At 43.6% G+C, this 17,196-nt stretch overlaps 3 protein-coding genes across 3 annotated transcripts; 2 read left to right on the forward strand and 1 right to left on the reverse strand.

Moving 5' to 3' along the window:
* Positions 1–874: 874 nt before the first annotated feature.
* On the forward strand, positions 875–5,659 carry PCOAH_00009330 (Ser/Thr protein kinase; the record flags this gene model as incomplete). Its single annotated transcript, XM_020057742.1, has 1 exon — positions 875–5,659. One exon carries the CDS (start codon positions 875–877, stop codon positions 5,657–5,659), a length of 4,785 nt encoding a protein of 1,594 aa, XP_019913040.1.
* Positions 5,660–6,534: 875 nt separating this feature from the next.
* On the reverse strand, positions 6,535–8,626 carry PCOAH_00009340 (Uncharacterized protein; the record flags this gene model as incomplete). Its single annotated transcript, XM_020057743.1, has 9 exons — positions 6,535–6,588; positions 6,690–6,742; positions 6,886–6,952; positions 7,080–7,175; positions 7,299–7,412; positions 7,509–7,575; positions 7,787–7,872; positions 8,071–8,213; positions 8,362–8,626. 9 exons carry the CDS (start codon positions 8,624–8,626, stop codon positions 6,535–6,537), a joined length of 945 nt encoding a protein of 314 aa, XP_019913035.1.
* Positions 8,627–11,540: 2,914 nt separating this feature from the next.
* On the forward strand, positions 11,541–15,632 carry PCOAH_00009350 (Uncharacterized protein; the record flags this gene model as incomplete). Its single annotated transcript, XM_020057744.1, has 2 exons — positions 11,541–11,733; positions 11,860–15,632. 2 exons carry the CDS (start codon positions 11,541–11,543, stop codon positions 15,630–15,632), a joined length of 3,966 nt encoding a protein of 1,321 aa, XP_019913133.1.
* Between the last annotated feature and the right edge of the window lie 1,564 nt (positions 15,633–17,196).

The following is a 17,196-nucleotide window of genomic DNA, read 5'->3' on the forward strand; positions in this document are numbered from 1 at the left end:
TCCATCTAGCGTGAAGCTACTGTATAAGCTCTAATTAATTTTTTCCTTATCCGTTACTACCATTATGGAGGTCTTAATTTTTTTTTTTTTTTTTTTTTTTCTTGTAATTTATTATAAAATTGCAATTTTTGTTTTTTAACTTTTTTTTATTTATGTGCATGTCGTGGCTGCCTGGCTGTCACCGCGTCCGTTAAGTTCAGTCCCTTTGCTTGAAGTGTATTTCCCCGTGCGAACTACACACTTTTTTCCACTGAGCATAGATTGAGGAACATGCGTTAAGTTGAACTGGCCATTACGCGCATGCGAGCGTATTCGCCTCTAAACATCAGGATAAACCGACGCAAGGGTACATACGCCTACGTGCATCTACACGCAATTGCATACAACTGCATCCTTGCGTGTCCCTAGTAATGGCTTCCAACCTGTTGGAAGCAAACCTATCCAGGGAAGAAAAGGCTAAGGTACACACCAGCGAGAACCTTAAGTTAATTGTATTTTTTTTACGCATACCTTAGTGAGAAACCTTCCGTGCAGGAAAAAATTCATTTCGAGGTTGGCTTAAGAAGGGGGGGACAACACTAAGTCATTCTAGTTTGGAAGTCTACCCTCGGATCAGTTGCACACAGTGTGACCTAGCGGTTAGTCACACTTTGTCTGCTGTTGTGTTTATTCGTTTTTCCTTTCTTTTCGCACGCCTGCTTTGTTTGACGTAGCTTTCACTTTGAGGAGGACGTGCGCTGGGTGGCAGTCTACAACAGCTAGAGAAACCCACTACACACGTCCAATCGTATGGAATTATCTTCGAATCGAACAGCACACCCCTAATAACACGTACATTCCGCCCCACCCAAGCCGATATTCGCCGAACTCCCAAATGGATAAATATGAAGCGGTGAAGAACCTGAAAATTATTTCCGCCAGTATTGACGAACACAAGACATGTGCAGGCAGGTATATGGACCACCGAAGTGGTACAAACGAAGCAATTAAAAAAAAAAACATGAAGAACAAATATTTGCAGTTGTTGAAGCATACGACGAATACACGTAATTGTGGTGATGCGATCAACAATCGGAACTGTCGTCATTTGGATCACTTGTCCTCGAAGGAGGAGTTTAATCCACCCCCCTGTAATGACTGCGTGAAGAATTCATCTATGAGGTTAAAACATGTGGAGACCTGTGATGAAGGTGGCAAATTGGGCGAGACAAGAACTAGCGCAGAGTTCATAAGATATTGTAATGACCCAGTTGAGGATGCGAATCCGTCTACTGGGCTTTCTATTTCTAAGAGGAAAGTATGCGCCCAAGAAAATGGCCCCCCAGGTGGAAACACAAAAGGGAAGGAAAAAACCAACCTGATTAGCTTCTACAAGTACAACAATTTGACTAATAAGAATAAGCGACCAGGGAGCGTGGACGCTACTGCAGGAGGTCTGGTTGGGTTACCACCAGATGATGAGCAATACACAGTTAAGTGCAGCTTGAATTCCTTAACCTGGAAGAGGCTGCTAAAGAAAGGGTGCGGGTCGTCACAGGAAAACAGCAGCACTTCGTCCGCTAGTAAAATATGCCATGTTGCCTCGAATGAAGATACAGAATCGTGTAAATTGTATAGGGAGGATGTGCCACGAAAGAGCAGTAACTACGCCGTTAAAAATGGCGCAAGAGGAGGGAAAGGCAGCGTAGCCAAAGCGGGGCAGCCGCACCTCGTTGATGTGGCGAGAAGAGAACCAGCAGAGAGCGCCCTCATAAACTGTTTCCTGAAAGAGCGTCTTGGCAATGGAGTCGTGAGTAGTCGCTTGGGCAGGGGCAGAAGCCAGGGGGACGACTCGAATGGAGACCCTACTACACCAAGCAGAAAAGGGAAAGCATCTTCGGAGGAGACACCACCGAATTATTGCCTCGGACAAGCAGGCACTAATGTTGACCCCACACAGACGGATAGGAACCTCGGCAAGCTGTTCAAATGTTCCATTAAAACTTACAGCAACGGTTCTTGCAATTCAGGTGACAGTGAAGTCCCCTTCAGTGATGATCTCGTGAAGGGGAGTTGTATTTTCTATCCTCGTGATGCAGGCACGAACGATCGGAAAGGTGAAGAGGGTCCCAACTGCAGGTTCTGTATGCGTAACAGAGACACACGTGCAGGAAGCGATTCGATCAGTTATGGGGAACACGCGGCCGTTTTAAGGAACAAACAGAGAAACAACACAAGAACCGTAAAGAAGGGTTCAGAGGAACTGCACACCGAAGGTCCACTAAGGGGGGGAGCAAGTGGTGGACAGGAAGACACACACACAGGTAGCACCCCTGCTCGGAAGTACCCCTTGCAGGGGAAGAGTGCGTCTTCCTGTGAACAGAAAGAACATATTTTACACGTGGAAGGAAAAATGCTACGTGGAAATATGAACGCGTCGAAAAAGGCCCACAGCGATTCGATGCTTCCCTCCTGCAAAAAATTGACGACGAGCGAATTTCGTAGTAGAGGAAAAAACACCAGTGCAGGTAACGTTGCTGAGTGTATATGGCGAAGTGAAGGGATGGTGAAGTCACGTAGGAGGGCGAAGAGTAGAGACCCAAAAGGGGAGGGTGAACCCTTGGGGCAATCACATAACGACACGAGTTGCTTCTACAAGTGGAGCCACAAAAATGGGAGAAAACAAGGAACACGAAAAAATAAAAAACTTGGGACGTTTACATTTTACAACAAATTCAAGTTAATGAGAATTACAAAGAAGAAATCCATTTTCTGCTACAGTGAGTTTGTGGAGCCGTGCACCCGATCCGACAGGGGGGAATCGAAGGAGGAAGTTCCAAGTGATTTGCGTAGGAATTTGTCTCATTATCGTGACGATGAAGTGGTACTGGAATGCCCACTTGACGGTATTCCTAGTGGTAGAATAAACAGAGGAAGGACCCTCCAACTGCAAGCAAAGGCAAAGACGTACCTCTCGTTTTGTTGCCGCAAAACGAATCAGGAATCTTCATCCGTCCCTGTTTTAGGAAACGAATATTTTAATTTTTCCACTTTAAAAAAATATAAAAGTCTAGACAAGGTGTTAACATGCGTTCGGGCTAACTCTGGTTATGTTGTGCGCTGCAGGGGGGAGAAGATGATCACCAAGGTTGTGGGGTCAAACGGGGAAAAAGGGTTCGTGAGGCAGATGGAGGAGGAGACGAAGAAGAAGAAGAAAAAAAAAAAGGAGAAAAACGGAGCGGCGAGCACATGCGGCAGAGTTTGCTCTCGTGGGGCGGAAACTGGGGGGCATTTTCCTCCCCGCCGCTCGTGGTCGAAGCGTGATAAAAGCAGGCACACAAATGGAGGCTGCAACGATCGTTCCTGTTCTACCTTGTTTAGCTGTCATCGGTGTGGGGGAACTCAGAACAGGGCTCCCTCCTTAGCGGCAGAAAAAAAGTTGAAGAAGAGCAGGCAAAGTACATTCAGCGAAAGGATTTCTGGAGGGAAGAATCAGATACGTTCCTCCCCAGTCGGCGGTCCACATTGGGGGCGCAGCGGGAGGGATACTCGTGTAGGTGGTGTGGAAGAACCCCATTTTGGTAGGACGAAGGCACTGTGTGAGGATCATTTGGCAAACTCTATCACAACGGGCAAAAGGGGTAAGTTCTCTTTTTGCAGTGACAGGAAGCGGCAGTGGTTGAACGTGAGGAAGGAGAGGAAAAGGAAGACGAGGGGTAAGGCGAATAAGCGGAACGTGGTGAATAGGAAGTGCATAGATCATAGGAGTGGCTCGAGACACAAAGCGAGGAGGGAGAAAAGCCAAGTGGGAAAGGAGCAACAAGGACCATTCTTCTCTCTATTCGAGGATAAGCAAGATGAAGGGATCAACCAAAGTAGGGGGAAGAAGAAAAAAAAAATGGGCTCTAAAAACGGGGGGGAGACAAGCCTGGAAAGACTCCAAAAAAATTGCTTGTCATCCTATAATCTTGTAGAGGATAAAAATTGCCTCGAAGAGAGCGCAATAAAGTACGTGATAAGTGTGTACCGGCGGGAAGGGGTCCAGGAGGATAACTGTGAAAAGGGCAACAAGCCAATCCGAATGAAGGAAAAACGCAGTAAAGACGGAAGAGCCAAGCTGCAGGACGAGGATATGCCCCATTTGAAGACGACCCCATGCGTATTAAGTTCCTCCGTGTGTATTAACCCCAATTGTACGTACTACAATAAGTTGTATTGCATCGTAGGGTTGATCTACTGTGGAGAAAAGTCGCAAGTTTATAAATGTATGAACGTGCTTAACAAGAAGACCTATGCAATGAAGGTGATTATGAGAGAAGAGAGAGATGATCATCACATGAACGAATTTTACCAGAAGTATTTATTTTTAAAACAGAACAGACACAGGAATGTAATTCCTATATATGATGTTTTTGACGAAGAAAACTACAACTTCATCGTCATGGAGTATTGTGAGGGGTGCACTTTGCTGGACTATTTTATGTCCCTCGTTCCTGGATCCCTGGAGGTTCGGGAGATTAAGTGTATCATGAAGAACCTTCTACTCGGGTTGGACTTTTTGCACTCCAACAATATCATCCATAGGGATATTAAGCTGGAAAATATTATGTTTAAGAGGAAGCGGAAGAGAGACTACGAGGGTGAAGAGTTTGGCTCGTGTGCACTGAGGGGTCTCCAGCGAAGCGGTATGGAGAGGGGGGGCCAGGTTAATCGCGCTTTACGTGTTGGTGCTCTTCCAGGGGGAGCCACCTCCGGGGAGTCCCTTCCTAGTGGTTTCCCCTCCAGTGGGGTCTACTCGAACGGCCTGTCCTCCCATGGGATATTCTCCTCCAGTGGGTGCTTCTCCAGTGTATGCTTTTCCAATGGGGTCTTCTCCAATGAAGCACTTTCCAAAGAGGTTCCCGCGTGCACCTCGTTGGAGGGACCGGGTAGACGCACATCGACAGTGTTGTCTGCCCACTCGAATTTTTGCGGCTCCTCCGAAGGTTCCTCAGGAGGTTCCTCCATAACGGTAAACTCCTTTCATTCCCATTGCTGCGATAGGGAAGACTACCGATCCATGAAAAGGGGGCAACACAACTTGGATCGAATGAGCCACGAAGGGAACTACATGCAGGCCCTTCTCCTTATGAAGGGGTACAGGTCACCAAAAAAGGGACAGAAAAATATTTCCCTGTTGAGGTTCGAAAAGAACGAAGGAACTAGATGTTCCACATTTAGAGAGCTTACAAAAAATTATATTACAAAGAAGAGAAGAAGAAAGGAGGGAAACAACTCTTACAACGATCTGTGCTTAATCGACATGGATATGATGGAAAAAGTAAAGTCAAGCAAGTTTAGCCCCAACAGAAGGTCCGAAGTCATATGTGGAACGGCCCCCTACATGTCTCCTGAATCGCTAGATGGGATCATCTCCACAGCTAACGACGTATGGTCCTGTGGTGTCATTTTGTATGCTCTCATGGATGGTCGTTTCCCATTTCAGATAAGTAATGATATGCCTGTTTCGTTGAAGAAGAAGATTTTAATGCACACCAAGCCCAACTTCGATCCGTTCATTTGGCAGGACCACCCCGATGTGCTCGACTTGTGTCTGAAGCTGTTGGACCCCAACCCGTTCACACGCATACAGAACGCCAGGGAGGCTCTCATTCATTACTGCTTCGCCGATATGGTGTAGGGGAGAAGCGGGGAAGTGGTGGTAGCGAAGTGGATGGATGCTACAGACCAGGGAACTCTTTTTACCACACCTGCTTTGTTTGATGTGCCCCTTTGCGTTTCCCTGCCCGTCACCAATTTGTCTACCTAATTAATCATTTTTTTTTTTTTTTTTTCTGCCTTCCGCGTGGAATGCAATCTAACGCGTATACACACACATGTTTGTGCGTTGAAGCCTCCACCACCCAACTGGTGAACCTTTTTTTTTTAAACCAAACCAAATCGTATGAGGGAATATCATCGGCGACGCTGTCGACAAGAGGTGCGTAAATGATGCATCGCACTTTAAGAGGGGCAAGACGGTAGGGTATACTTGCTCCGCAGTGTAAATGGCAACGTAAGGGATGGTGAATCCCCAGTTAGCGGGAACCTATTAAGCATTAATTAAAATCACATCGATTTGGGAGATGCAACTGCATCACGTGTTCAGTTGTTCAGTCCTGTGGAACAGTTTACATGGACATGCTCTGGTTCGGCTAAACGAATTGATTAAAAAAAATGAAAAAGACACGTCCATTCAAAGTGGCAACGCAGTACAGGAGAGTGACTCCGACTGCGAACACACAAACGGTAGGGTAACAACTAACAAGCTAGCTAAATTGGGGAAAAGGGTAAAGTCAAAGAAGGAGAATGATCATCCGTGGTTAGATCCTTCACGTGATATGGGTCTCCAAAATGGGTAGTTTTCTTTTGTACAGGTAATAAACGGATAAACAGTTAACTGGGCTACTACGCTACTAGGCTACTTTGCGAGGGTTTTTCCCTTTTTTCCATCGAGGCGACACCGACACGAAATGACACCTCCCTGGAACGTCAGGTGTGCATGCCCATTCCGCTTCATTTTAGCAAATATTTTTTAAACTTGTTCAACTCCTCCTTGATGGAATTCACCTGAAGGGGTAGGAAGGAAAAACTAAAGGGAGTGTCGGGCGTACTTAAGCGAGCAAGGTGTAGTGAGCTATTGGCCCTATTGGGGACTTCTCTGTATTTACTTCGGGGCATTTTTCTATGTTCTCGATGAGCTGTGTGTACTGGTCTACTGTTTCTACGGGGAGGGCAATGGTGGTGGAATGTTTTTATGCATTTCATCGGTGTGGACGTGCAAATGGTTTAGGACAGATAACCAACTGGTGTGCATCACATTTGTGGTAAAAAGGCCAATTGGTGATTTAGTCAGGGGAAACTCACCCCTGAGTTGTATGTTTTCCTTCTGGACATGAATTAACGAGGCATTCAGCGCGACTAATTTTTCTTCCTGTTAGGATTGGGAAGTTGTAAAAAAGGGAAAGAATTAATTTAACTGAGCTGTGTACATGCCTTTTAGCACAAAAGAGGGGGCATTTTCAAAAAACTTCTCTCCATCATTCCCTTTAAATATTTACCATTTGTTGATCTATCGCGTCTTTGTTCCTTTCCACGAGGTTTATATTCTGCGCTTTGAGCATTTCGTTCTGTTGGTAGAGTTGGAAGTTGGCGTCCTGCAGGGAGAGGGTGGGTGGTCATCACTCAGCTGTTGCGCGTTTATACCAGAAGGGGAACATACGTAACATGGGTTTGATGTCCTTATCTACAGAAACTCCCCTCTACATACGCAAGATTACCACTGCCTCCTGGTACTTCCTCGAAATGGAGTTCCTTTCCTGGGCCAAGTTCTTATGGTCCTCGATCAAGTTAGCGATGAAGGTTTCCTGGGTGCTGGTGAGTCTTCCTAATTTCTGCATGTGGTGAAAATGAAAGGGGGCATTATTCACCGTTCTGTTTTTGCATCCCTCTCCTCTGATCCATTTTGCATTTTTCCTTTTCGCTCTCACCTTGTACAGGTCATCATCTTCGTAGAACAACTCCAGCGTCTGCCTCAGGGGGGATCTCCCGGAGGTCCTTCGAAAAGGGAAAAAAATACATGGGACGATAATAGATTTATGCAGAGGGGAAACTTACCACCCATCACGTATTACATACGACCATGGTGGACAAAGAATTTTTTCAATCGAAATTGCAAAGCGGAAGAATGTAAACTGGGAGTATCTTAAAAGGTCAAGGAGCAATCCTCCCAATCTGTTAATTTTTCTTCTCCATTTAATTCCCTTACATGAACGAGTGTTCCTTTGACTTCATGTGCAGCCATTCGTTTTCGTAGAATTGGGACTTTTTATTCTCTGCGCTGACGAATGCGGCCTGCAGGGTTTTGTTTGTGAAGGGGGGAGGTGGCACATTCAGTGTGTTCGCGGTTCGTACAGTTCATTTGTGATATACCCCACTGGGGTGATTCACTTATTTGGCTGCACATAGGGAGGGAAGGTCTTCCCAAATGATGCTACCCTTTGGCGGAGTAATCAACCCGCCTGTGACCCACCTCATGCTGTCTCTTTTTACCTGTGTCTCGAGTGCCTTCCTATACTCCAATTCCACGTTTTGTTTATTCTCCAAAGACTTCAGTAGGTATTTTTTTTCATTTTCTAAGTTCCTGATTTTGCGTAGTAGGCTTTCAATGGGGTAGTCCATCCCGCGGGCGTCATCTGATGAAAAAAACAAGAGGGGGATTTTTAAAATTTTTATTATTATTTTTTTTTTTTTCCTTTTCCGATTCGGTTGACGTAACGAGGAGGAGCATGTATGCAGCGCATGGGTGGGGGGAAGCGAATGTACTGGTTTGTTGTCCATTACCGAAATTGCTGGAGTTATGTGTGACGCGATCGGCAGGGGGAAGAACTCTGCCAGGTGCAAGGACTGGCATTCTGCGTTTTTCCACTTCGTCAGGTGAGCGCAGGTGAGGGTATTCATTGAGAGGGTCATCGTCCCTCTTGGGGGCACACAGCAACTGTGGCGCGTCCTGTTTAGAACCATTTCGGTTGCGCGTAAAATTTTCGATGATCTGTTCTTCACTTAAGCGGAACTCGTTTAAAGCGCTACTTGGGCACGAGTCAATCATGTTGCGCAATTGTTTGTGGTAATTTAGGGAGAGAACAGAAAAAAAGGGAGAAGTCGTTTCACTGCAAGCATGCACGTTTGTCTTGTAAGTAATGTAGACCTTCGTTCGATGAAACTCGGAAGAGGTTTCTTAATTTTTCCCTCCAATAAATGCATAAGTGTGTGGGCATTCTCCTTTTACCGTGCATGGGCAAGGTTCACAGATAAGCACACACATAGAGAAAGACATATAGACAAGTGCTTACGCAAAATGGAGGGGAGTGTACTTCCTCGGCAGGGCTCAGATTAATTCTGTGTGCAGATCGAACTTGCGCGTACCCGCGGTGGAAAACATAATTGTGCGCATAGGTGAGTTCATATTTATGCACACATATTTAGATGTACTTTTTTTTTTTTTTTTTTTTTTTTTTTTTCCAGCTAGCTTTAAAATGGATAAGAAATAGTTAAAAAGGGTAATTTTTTTCTTTTTTTTTCTGAACAGCCAATAATTTTTTTTTTTTTTTTTTTTTACCCTGTGTGCATGGGTGCTTTATGTGAAGTTTCCCAAATTGGAAAACAACATAGAGGAGGGGGAGGATAAGTCTGGACTTTGCGATCGTTCGTAATTTAACCGTTCGTTGGAGAATAGGAAATGGGAAGAACGTGGCTCATGTGAGAGGGGCGAACACCGCGTGAAATTCACCCCATCGGGTTTCTTCAAACCCATTTGTTCATTTCTGCGAGGAATGGAGGCCACTCCAGCGCAATTCTGGGGCGTTCTAAAAAGAGGTGAAATTTAGCAACAGAACTGCATTCTATATGTTGCATTTTTTTTTTTTTTTTTTTGCGCAAGAGAAGGCACGAAGAGTTCCTCAGGTTGGACAGGAAAACCACCCGTTTGACGCATACACGGGGATGTTACTTATATGACTACCCCCACCGGGGAAAACGCCTGAGCGTAACACACGTTTGCTTTTCCAAAGGTTGGAACACTCCCCGGGGGGCTTCGGCCTCCTTTCTTAACACCATTTAACCGAACATTGAACCAATACCTTTTCCGAGCAAATTGATTAAATGAACTGAAGTTCAGCAGGGACACAGGTTTAGGAAGTACAACTTTTTAATATGTACACCCGCTCTGCTGCTCCTTAACTTTTTTTCAAACAATTGGAAAAATGAATTCCACAATCGGTTTGGCCATTTGTGTAATTTTCTTTTACGCGCGGGGAATTGTACACTTCCCTCTACAGTGACCAACTTGGATTTGTTTCCCCTTTTTTGTTCCAACTACTGTTTTGCATTTGTTCAACCCGTTTATTTTGCATGTTTTCTTTTTTCCAGTGCGGTGTTTTTTTTTTTTTTTTCCTCAATTGCGAGGGAAATTCCGCCCCCGGAGAGGAGCCATTTTTTTTTTTTTTTTTACAACACGATTGGATCGGTTCGCACAACTGTAAAAAAATATATATTCATGAAAATAGGTTGGCCATGAAAGACAAATTCTCGTGCAGGTTGCAATTATGCGTATATATGTGTACATCCATCACCCCCCTTCCGTTGCGGGAACTTTTCCAAAAGGGGGCAGTTCCAGTGTTCCGCCTTTTTAAGGTGTAAATGTGTTTGTGACACTTGGTCGAAAAGGCTGTGCGGTGGTAAACGTGAAAATAGGAGCAACGTTGTAATTGCGGAATTTTTTTTCCAAATGGCTACGACAGCAAAAATTACAGTATTGGATAATTTCTCTTTTTTTTTTTTTTTTTTTTTTTCTCTCCCTCAATTTTGCCGATTTGCCGGTAGTTCACCCACGCGGCAGAAGCGATTGCATATTGTATAGTGTGCCGTACGCATGATGACTAATCATCTTTTTACCTTTACGTAGGACGTACTTATTAGGAAGTGAACAATTTACAATGGTACTACTACCTGCGCGGACGTTCTTTCCCACGCGCGCAGCATTCGTGTTCAGGAGTGCGTTAAAAAGCAAAGCGATTGCCTAGGCGCGCGCCACCATAAATATATTTATTGTATTACATGTTACTATACGCATTTCTGCGTATAAGGATTTTTTTTTTTTTTTCTTGGAGAACCATCTTCTACATTTTTCCCTATAATAGATTCGCCAAAAGCTTTTCCCCACAAAATTTATATGCGCATGGGCATTATGCGTTTATGCACGTAATATATGTTTCTGATGCTGTGGGGCGCCACTTACGCTATTCTATCTATCTAATCTGTTCGCTTTTTTTTTTTTTTTTTTTTTTTTTTCTTGGAGATTTTCTATGCCATTCTGCCAAGTATATAATAATATATAACCTTACATGGCAGTACCAATACAAGATCATTTATTGTATTCTCAGTGTATGTATACGTGAAAGGTTTATCTACATTTCACGGGCACGAATTAACTTTTTTGATTCCATCTATTTTTTTTTTTTCTTCTTTCCCCTGCCGAGGGGGGACATTTACATGTAAAGTAAGCATTTGTACGTTCGTTTTTTTTGAGTTCTTAGGTCGTGGATCGGCTTACCCGTAAAAAGCGTATACGCCTTTGTTTGTGTTTTTTCAGTGCCATCCGCCAAGTGGCATCGGCGTAGTTTAGTACCCGCCAAGGAACAATCGCCTGGGCGAAGTCAACCCTTCACGCGCATCTGCTTAACGGCGCACGAACGCGCGTGCTGACAATTCTCTATTTGTTACTTCCGCGCTACTGCTGCGGCAACCTTCTGCCTAACCATGAACCCGCACTTTTTTTGTTTTACCAAACATAAAGCTGCGAATCGATGAGGTTCTGGCGCCTACAATGAAACAAACAAAATAAAAAAAAGAGGCGAAAGTCCAGAAACACAAATGAGTTACGTATCGCATTCCCGACGACACGCCGCCGCTGCTGTAAATCGCTTGCGCCCGAAAAACCTTCTCCCAAAAAAACAGTCTTCAAAATGGTGCCGTTTCTGAACAATATATACAGCAAGTGTAGGGAGCATATCGAACGCAAGCTGACCATTTCGAGCAAGAGGAAGATCTACATAATTAACAACAGCTTGTTTCTGTCCTTCATCCTGTTCTACATTTCCTACTTTTTCTTCATCAATGGGATAATTAACCCGGCCGTTAAAATCGTCTTTCACGGGAGTAAGTCCAGTCACATCCGTACCTGACGGTTAAATCCATCCTCGTGTGCAGTCACACCGATGAAGTATCCTGAATTATTTGCCCATCCGCATTTTTATTTATTTATTATTTTTTTTTTTTTTTTAGACATCATCGCGGACAGCACGCAGGTGTACGAGAATTCCATCCTCGAGTCAATATGGCTGCTCTTCACGAGCAAGAGTTACTTCAACATGGGCATGCTGCTGTTCTTCTCGATCATCATCCCCGTTTTGAAGTTTATAATGGTGAGCGATAATTTTTACTGCTTCTTCAAGTTGTATAATTTGAATCTTCAGCATGAGGAGGAAGAAAAGGAAGAGGAGGAGGACGACATTTTTTTTATCAACACAGTGAACGAAAATGAGCAATTTATTTTGAAGAAGTTCAGCATTTTGAGTTCCATTTCGAGGTTCCAATTTGTGGACGTCTTGATTTCGCTCTTCATCGTTTCGTCTTTAAATCTGTACCTATTGGAGGCGAAGATTTTAAGTGGCGCATACCACTTTTTGAACTACTGTTTGTTGTCCACCATTTCGTCTTTCTTCCTGCTCACGCTGACGTCACTTAAAATTAGTATATTCAAAAGGGGAAACATAAAAATATATGCCTTACCAACGGAGAGGCGTTTAAGTGGAAGGAATAGTCTCCAGAAGGATACACGAGACAACAGGGTGTTGGACGGTGTCAAGGGGGAAGGAGTCATATCCCATGGGCAGTTGAAGAACGGGAGGAATGACGCACCCGTTGGTGAAGTGAAAAAAACTCATTTGGCACATACGGAAGGGGAAAACCCTGATGAAGAAGAGGAGAATGATAGTAATAATGGGGTAGACACTCCAGAGCAACGTGATTCCCTTTTGAGGAAGGGAGCAGAATTAATGGGTCTTACAAAGAACAGCCGAAAAGGTGGGAAAAAAAAGGTTTCCCATGAAGATCACCTACCAGGAGGGGCAGGAATAATTACCCATCGGGGGGTATATCATCCTGGAATATATCATCGTGATAATATCATTCCCGGGGTGCACCAGAGGGGGGCACATTCACGTGAAATTCACTATACTGGTGCGATGAAGAGAGGGAGTGATAGTTGGAAAGGAGAAGCAGAGCCCATGACATATGATCATGAGGATATTAATAGTAGCATAAACGAAAGGGGAATATTGAGTAAAAAGAAGGTAAATCTAGAACCAACACAATTACAACCACACGAAAGGTATGAGAAGCAACTCCTCTGTTATAACAAGCTCCAAACATTGAACAATATAAACTACCTATACAAGGTCATGAAAAATAATGACGCGTACATTTATTTGAAGAAAAAAAAGTTTAACTCTTTATTGAAGATGAATTTTCAACATTGTAGATTGAATAAGATCAAGATATGGTATGCCTGTTTTCTGTTCCTGTTCCTCTGTCTGTGCGTATATTTAATTACGGCGGTGGAGTGCACCATGGTGGGCATATACATCTACCTCAGTTACTTCAACTTCAACGTGGAGGGGATATTAATCGATTTTATTGACATGCTAAATATTTTAAAGTTGAAGATAAACAGAAGTTACATTTATCCCTTCTTTGTGATGTTGCCATTTATCTTCCCTGTCATTATTGGGGTGTCCTTCTTTTTGAGTGTGTTATTCATGAACCTATATTATGTGAATTTTTCTCGTGGGTATAAGAAGATGTGTGCGATGAATGACGAGCTGGTATTCAATCCCGAAGTGGAAGACAATCAAAAGATGATGGTGTCAGAACGGTATAACTATTTATATATAAAGAAGGAGATTGAAAAGAATGATCGTCTGTCAAACACTTCCGACGATCTGACGTCTCCAAATAACAGTACCATTTCGAGTAGCAAAAGTGAAGACATAAATACCAGTTTTATTTTCAGTAGAATGTTAAACTTTTATTTTTCCCTCTCCGTTTTTTTTACGTCCATTTGTTCCTTCTGTATGCATATATCATTGGGGGAGATTATTTCCATTTCTTTGCTGACGTTCTATCAGATAGTGAAGCACACGAATAATTTAAATATAATAGTTTTATATAAAAGTAGTACAGTAAAGTTTTGCAAGTTTTTTCTCTTCGTTGTGTATGGCCTGTTGTGTCTGTCGATCAACCTGTATGTCAGTCAGTGGGAGTTGTATGTGAAGAAGCTGAAGAAGACGAAGAAGAGGATCGCTCTTTTTCAGAATAACCGTTATAGCGAAATAGTGGATTTGAACATCCAGAAGCATGAGCACTGGCACGTGCCCATTTATTCTTACTTCTTCCAGTTTCTGCTAAAGAAGGAACACTTTTTCACCCCCTCGATGAAACACAATCAGATTACCAAAGAACATACTGACACGGTGCAAACCATGATGATGTATCGTGTGTATGAAAATGACACCAGTTTGGGTTATCAGAACACACGTGTTGATAACGACGAGATGATTGAATTCAATTTAATTTCAGAGAGGGGTTCCCAACTCAGTGCCGATGATGGACAAGCACATCCTGCACCGACAAGCGCACCAACCATCGCACCGACAATCGCACCTACAATCCCACCTACAACGGAAGTAACAACAGATGTAACAAGGGAAGTTCGAACGGAAGTACCTGAAGAAGTTCCTGCAGGGGTGAGAAGCCCTGACCAAGATGAATGCTTTGTGAACAGCGGCACAACACGCACCCCACGAAGTGCACCCAGTGATGGTTTGGGGGGTGGTGAAAAAGGACACTCTTCAGCAGAAGCGGAAGAGCAGGAAGAAGGTGACTCCCCCGGGGTAGGGGCCATTGCGGTGGCATCTGAAAGTTCAGACGTTGCAGACAAAGGAGAAAACGTCAACCAGGGGGGAGTAACTACCTCTGGAGAGGAAAACCAAGTGGAAGAAGCCGAATCGGGAGAAGTCTCCAAAAAAGGAACAACATTTAAGAATGACCCGAAGGGGTACTTGAAAAATATGATGCCCATAAAATCGATTTTACTATTCCACCTGGAGAAGAGGAAAAAGAAAAAGAGTAAAGGAAGTGGTGATGGAGGAGGAAAAGGTTTTGGCGGTCTGATTGAAAGGCTTCTGAGGAAAGTACTAGGAGTGGGAAGTTCAGAAAAATTCTCACGAATGTTTATCCTCCTGCATGGATTTCTTTTTCTGTTAATTTTTATAACCACGTTTATGGTGTTCTTTAAGAAGGAGGCTGTATTCCGCTTCAACATGAATGCAGTGAATAAGAGGCTCAATACCTTTTTTAAGTCAGCCCATTTTCATTCGCTCATTCCGAACAGTATTGGGAAGTGCAAAACGAAGAAGTACTTGGCAAAGGAACCCTGTTACAATATCGGCCATATCTATCACGAGGAGAAAACTTTCTACCATGCGACGTTGCTCTTTTTGCAAGGAATTAGTTCTATTAAAATAGCTAATCTCCATTTTTACTACGAAAAAGGAAAGTACAACTTAATCCTGGATGGTTATTTCAAGCATATAATTGGTCCACTTTTTTTAAAGCTATGCATAGGAACGAACTTCTGTCCGATCAGTACCTATGCCTTCCTCATTGGAAGTAAACCTACCTTCTCGATCACCATGTCTGCTCACTGTAATGATAGGACGCCTCCCAACTATATATCCGACATTGTAGTGAAAGATTTGAAAATAACAAAAATTGAAGTAATCAAACATAACGATATAATTGAAAACGTGGATATACAGCTGGACGATGTGCAGGAGCGTGTGCAGGAGAAGGTAAACAGCATGCTCGCTGAGCGTAAGCGCTTCATCCTTTGGAAGAGGCATAAGTACAACTTGGAGGGATTTATAAACTACCTGATTTCGAAGAACGCCTTGGCCGGATTTTCCTGCAAGCCAATGAATTATCAAGATTTGTGAAGAGTTCCTTGTGCGTAAGTTGGCTTACCCGTTTGGTCGATGTGTCCGCAGAAGTTTTTTTTTTTTTCTTTCCACCACACACGTGGAAGTCAGCCTCCTTTTTTTCCCCCCGTTGGTCACCTCAACGGCGGGGCCAAATTTTTTGTGCCGAGCTGCCCTTCCACCACAGTTCAGATCTGAAGCATTATTAAGTTGAAGAGGAAAAAAAAAATCCAACATGCGGAATCGACGATATTTGTTTCATTTGTTAATTTTTTTTTTTTTTTTCACCCCCCCCTTTGCGTTTAATTCCGCACATGGTCATCTTCAACCGGGACAATTTGTGCGTTTGTCCAGCCGCCCCCTTTGCACGACGGGGGTAAATTTTGTTGCCACTCATTCTCTACATTTATCTTGCGCTCCGTCTTTTTCCCCCACCGTGTCGTGTAGCATATAATTACCCAATGGTACACTGTCCTGTGCCGCTGCCTCTCCCCCCCTACAGCAACCCAGCACAAGTTTGCTGGTCAGTCATTTTTTAATTATGATTTTTTTTTTTTTTTTTCATTTTTTTTTACTGTATATTTAGGCTTTTGCCAAGTATATTTTTAATTTTTCTGTTTTTGTTTACACGTAAAATGTGTTCACCTGGAGGAGCTGGTTGGGGGAGAGAGGGCGACCCAGCAAAGTGCCACGCGATGTGGCGCGCCGCGATGGTGTGTCGTTTCATAGGGAAGAATTCGCATTTCTTGGGCAAATGCAAGTGTGCATCCGTTCAGTTTTGCGCAGTTCCTTTGATACAGTTCCTTTTTCTCACCTCTTTTTTTTCTAACCTCTTTTTTGCGGAGCTTGGTTTTTTTTTTCCCGTCCCGTTTTTTCATTTCTTCCATGTGTCCATTTTTCCGCGTTTCCATGTGTCCATTTTTCTAACCCCCGTGAAGTCAACAACCAATAGACAGAATGCACTACAAATGCATACAACTTTTTTGTTCTTTTTTTTTTTTTTGGGTGGAGGCTGATTTCTGGCCCGCCCGCGTCATATCTGAGTATGTGTCCCCGAGTGCATGCGAGCATGCGTGTATGATGCGTCTTTTCAGCGCCGAGTGAAGGTATCCCCCAGGTTGTTTCACCGTCTAGCAGGTCACTGGCCATGAGTATGCACACATGTAGCACACGCAAATATACGTCATTGTGGACGCATGCCTTTACGCGAATGTTTGTGTTTCCTTGTTTTCTTTCGCCTCAAAGGCAAACACTAACAAATTAAGAACAAACAGGTTAAGGAAAAAAAAATTTGCACCATTTTTTACCCCCACTCCAACGTGGGAAAGCACGCGCAACAGACGGATTCGTAGGAATTACCCTTGAAAGTTTTCCAACAAGGGGGAGGAAATAACAGGAGCATCCATTCTATAACAATTTTTTTTTTTTTTTTTTTTTTTTTTTCTTCCCTTTTTTGGAGTAAGATATTTTCGCTACCTACTGGGGAACACCAAATGAATGTTTATCCCCAAGGGACGGTGCGCTTCGTAGAGTGGTCCCTCCCCCCCAAAAAAAAAGACGCAGCGGTTAAGGCGGTTCCAAT

This window comes from Plasmodium coatneyi, chromosome 4 (assembly GCF_001680005.1).
Source record: "Plasmodium coatneyi strain Hackeri chromosome 4, complete sequence".
In the NCBI taxonomy this organism is placed as follows: domain Eukaryota; phylum Apicomplexa; class Aconoidasida; order Haemosporida; family Plasmodiidae; genus Plasmodium; species Plasmodium coatneyi.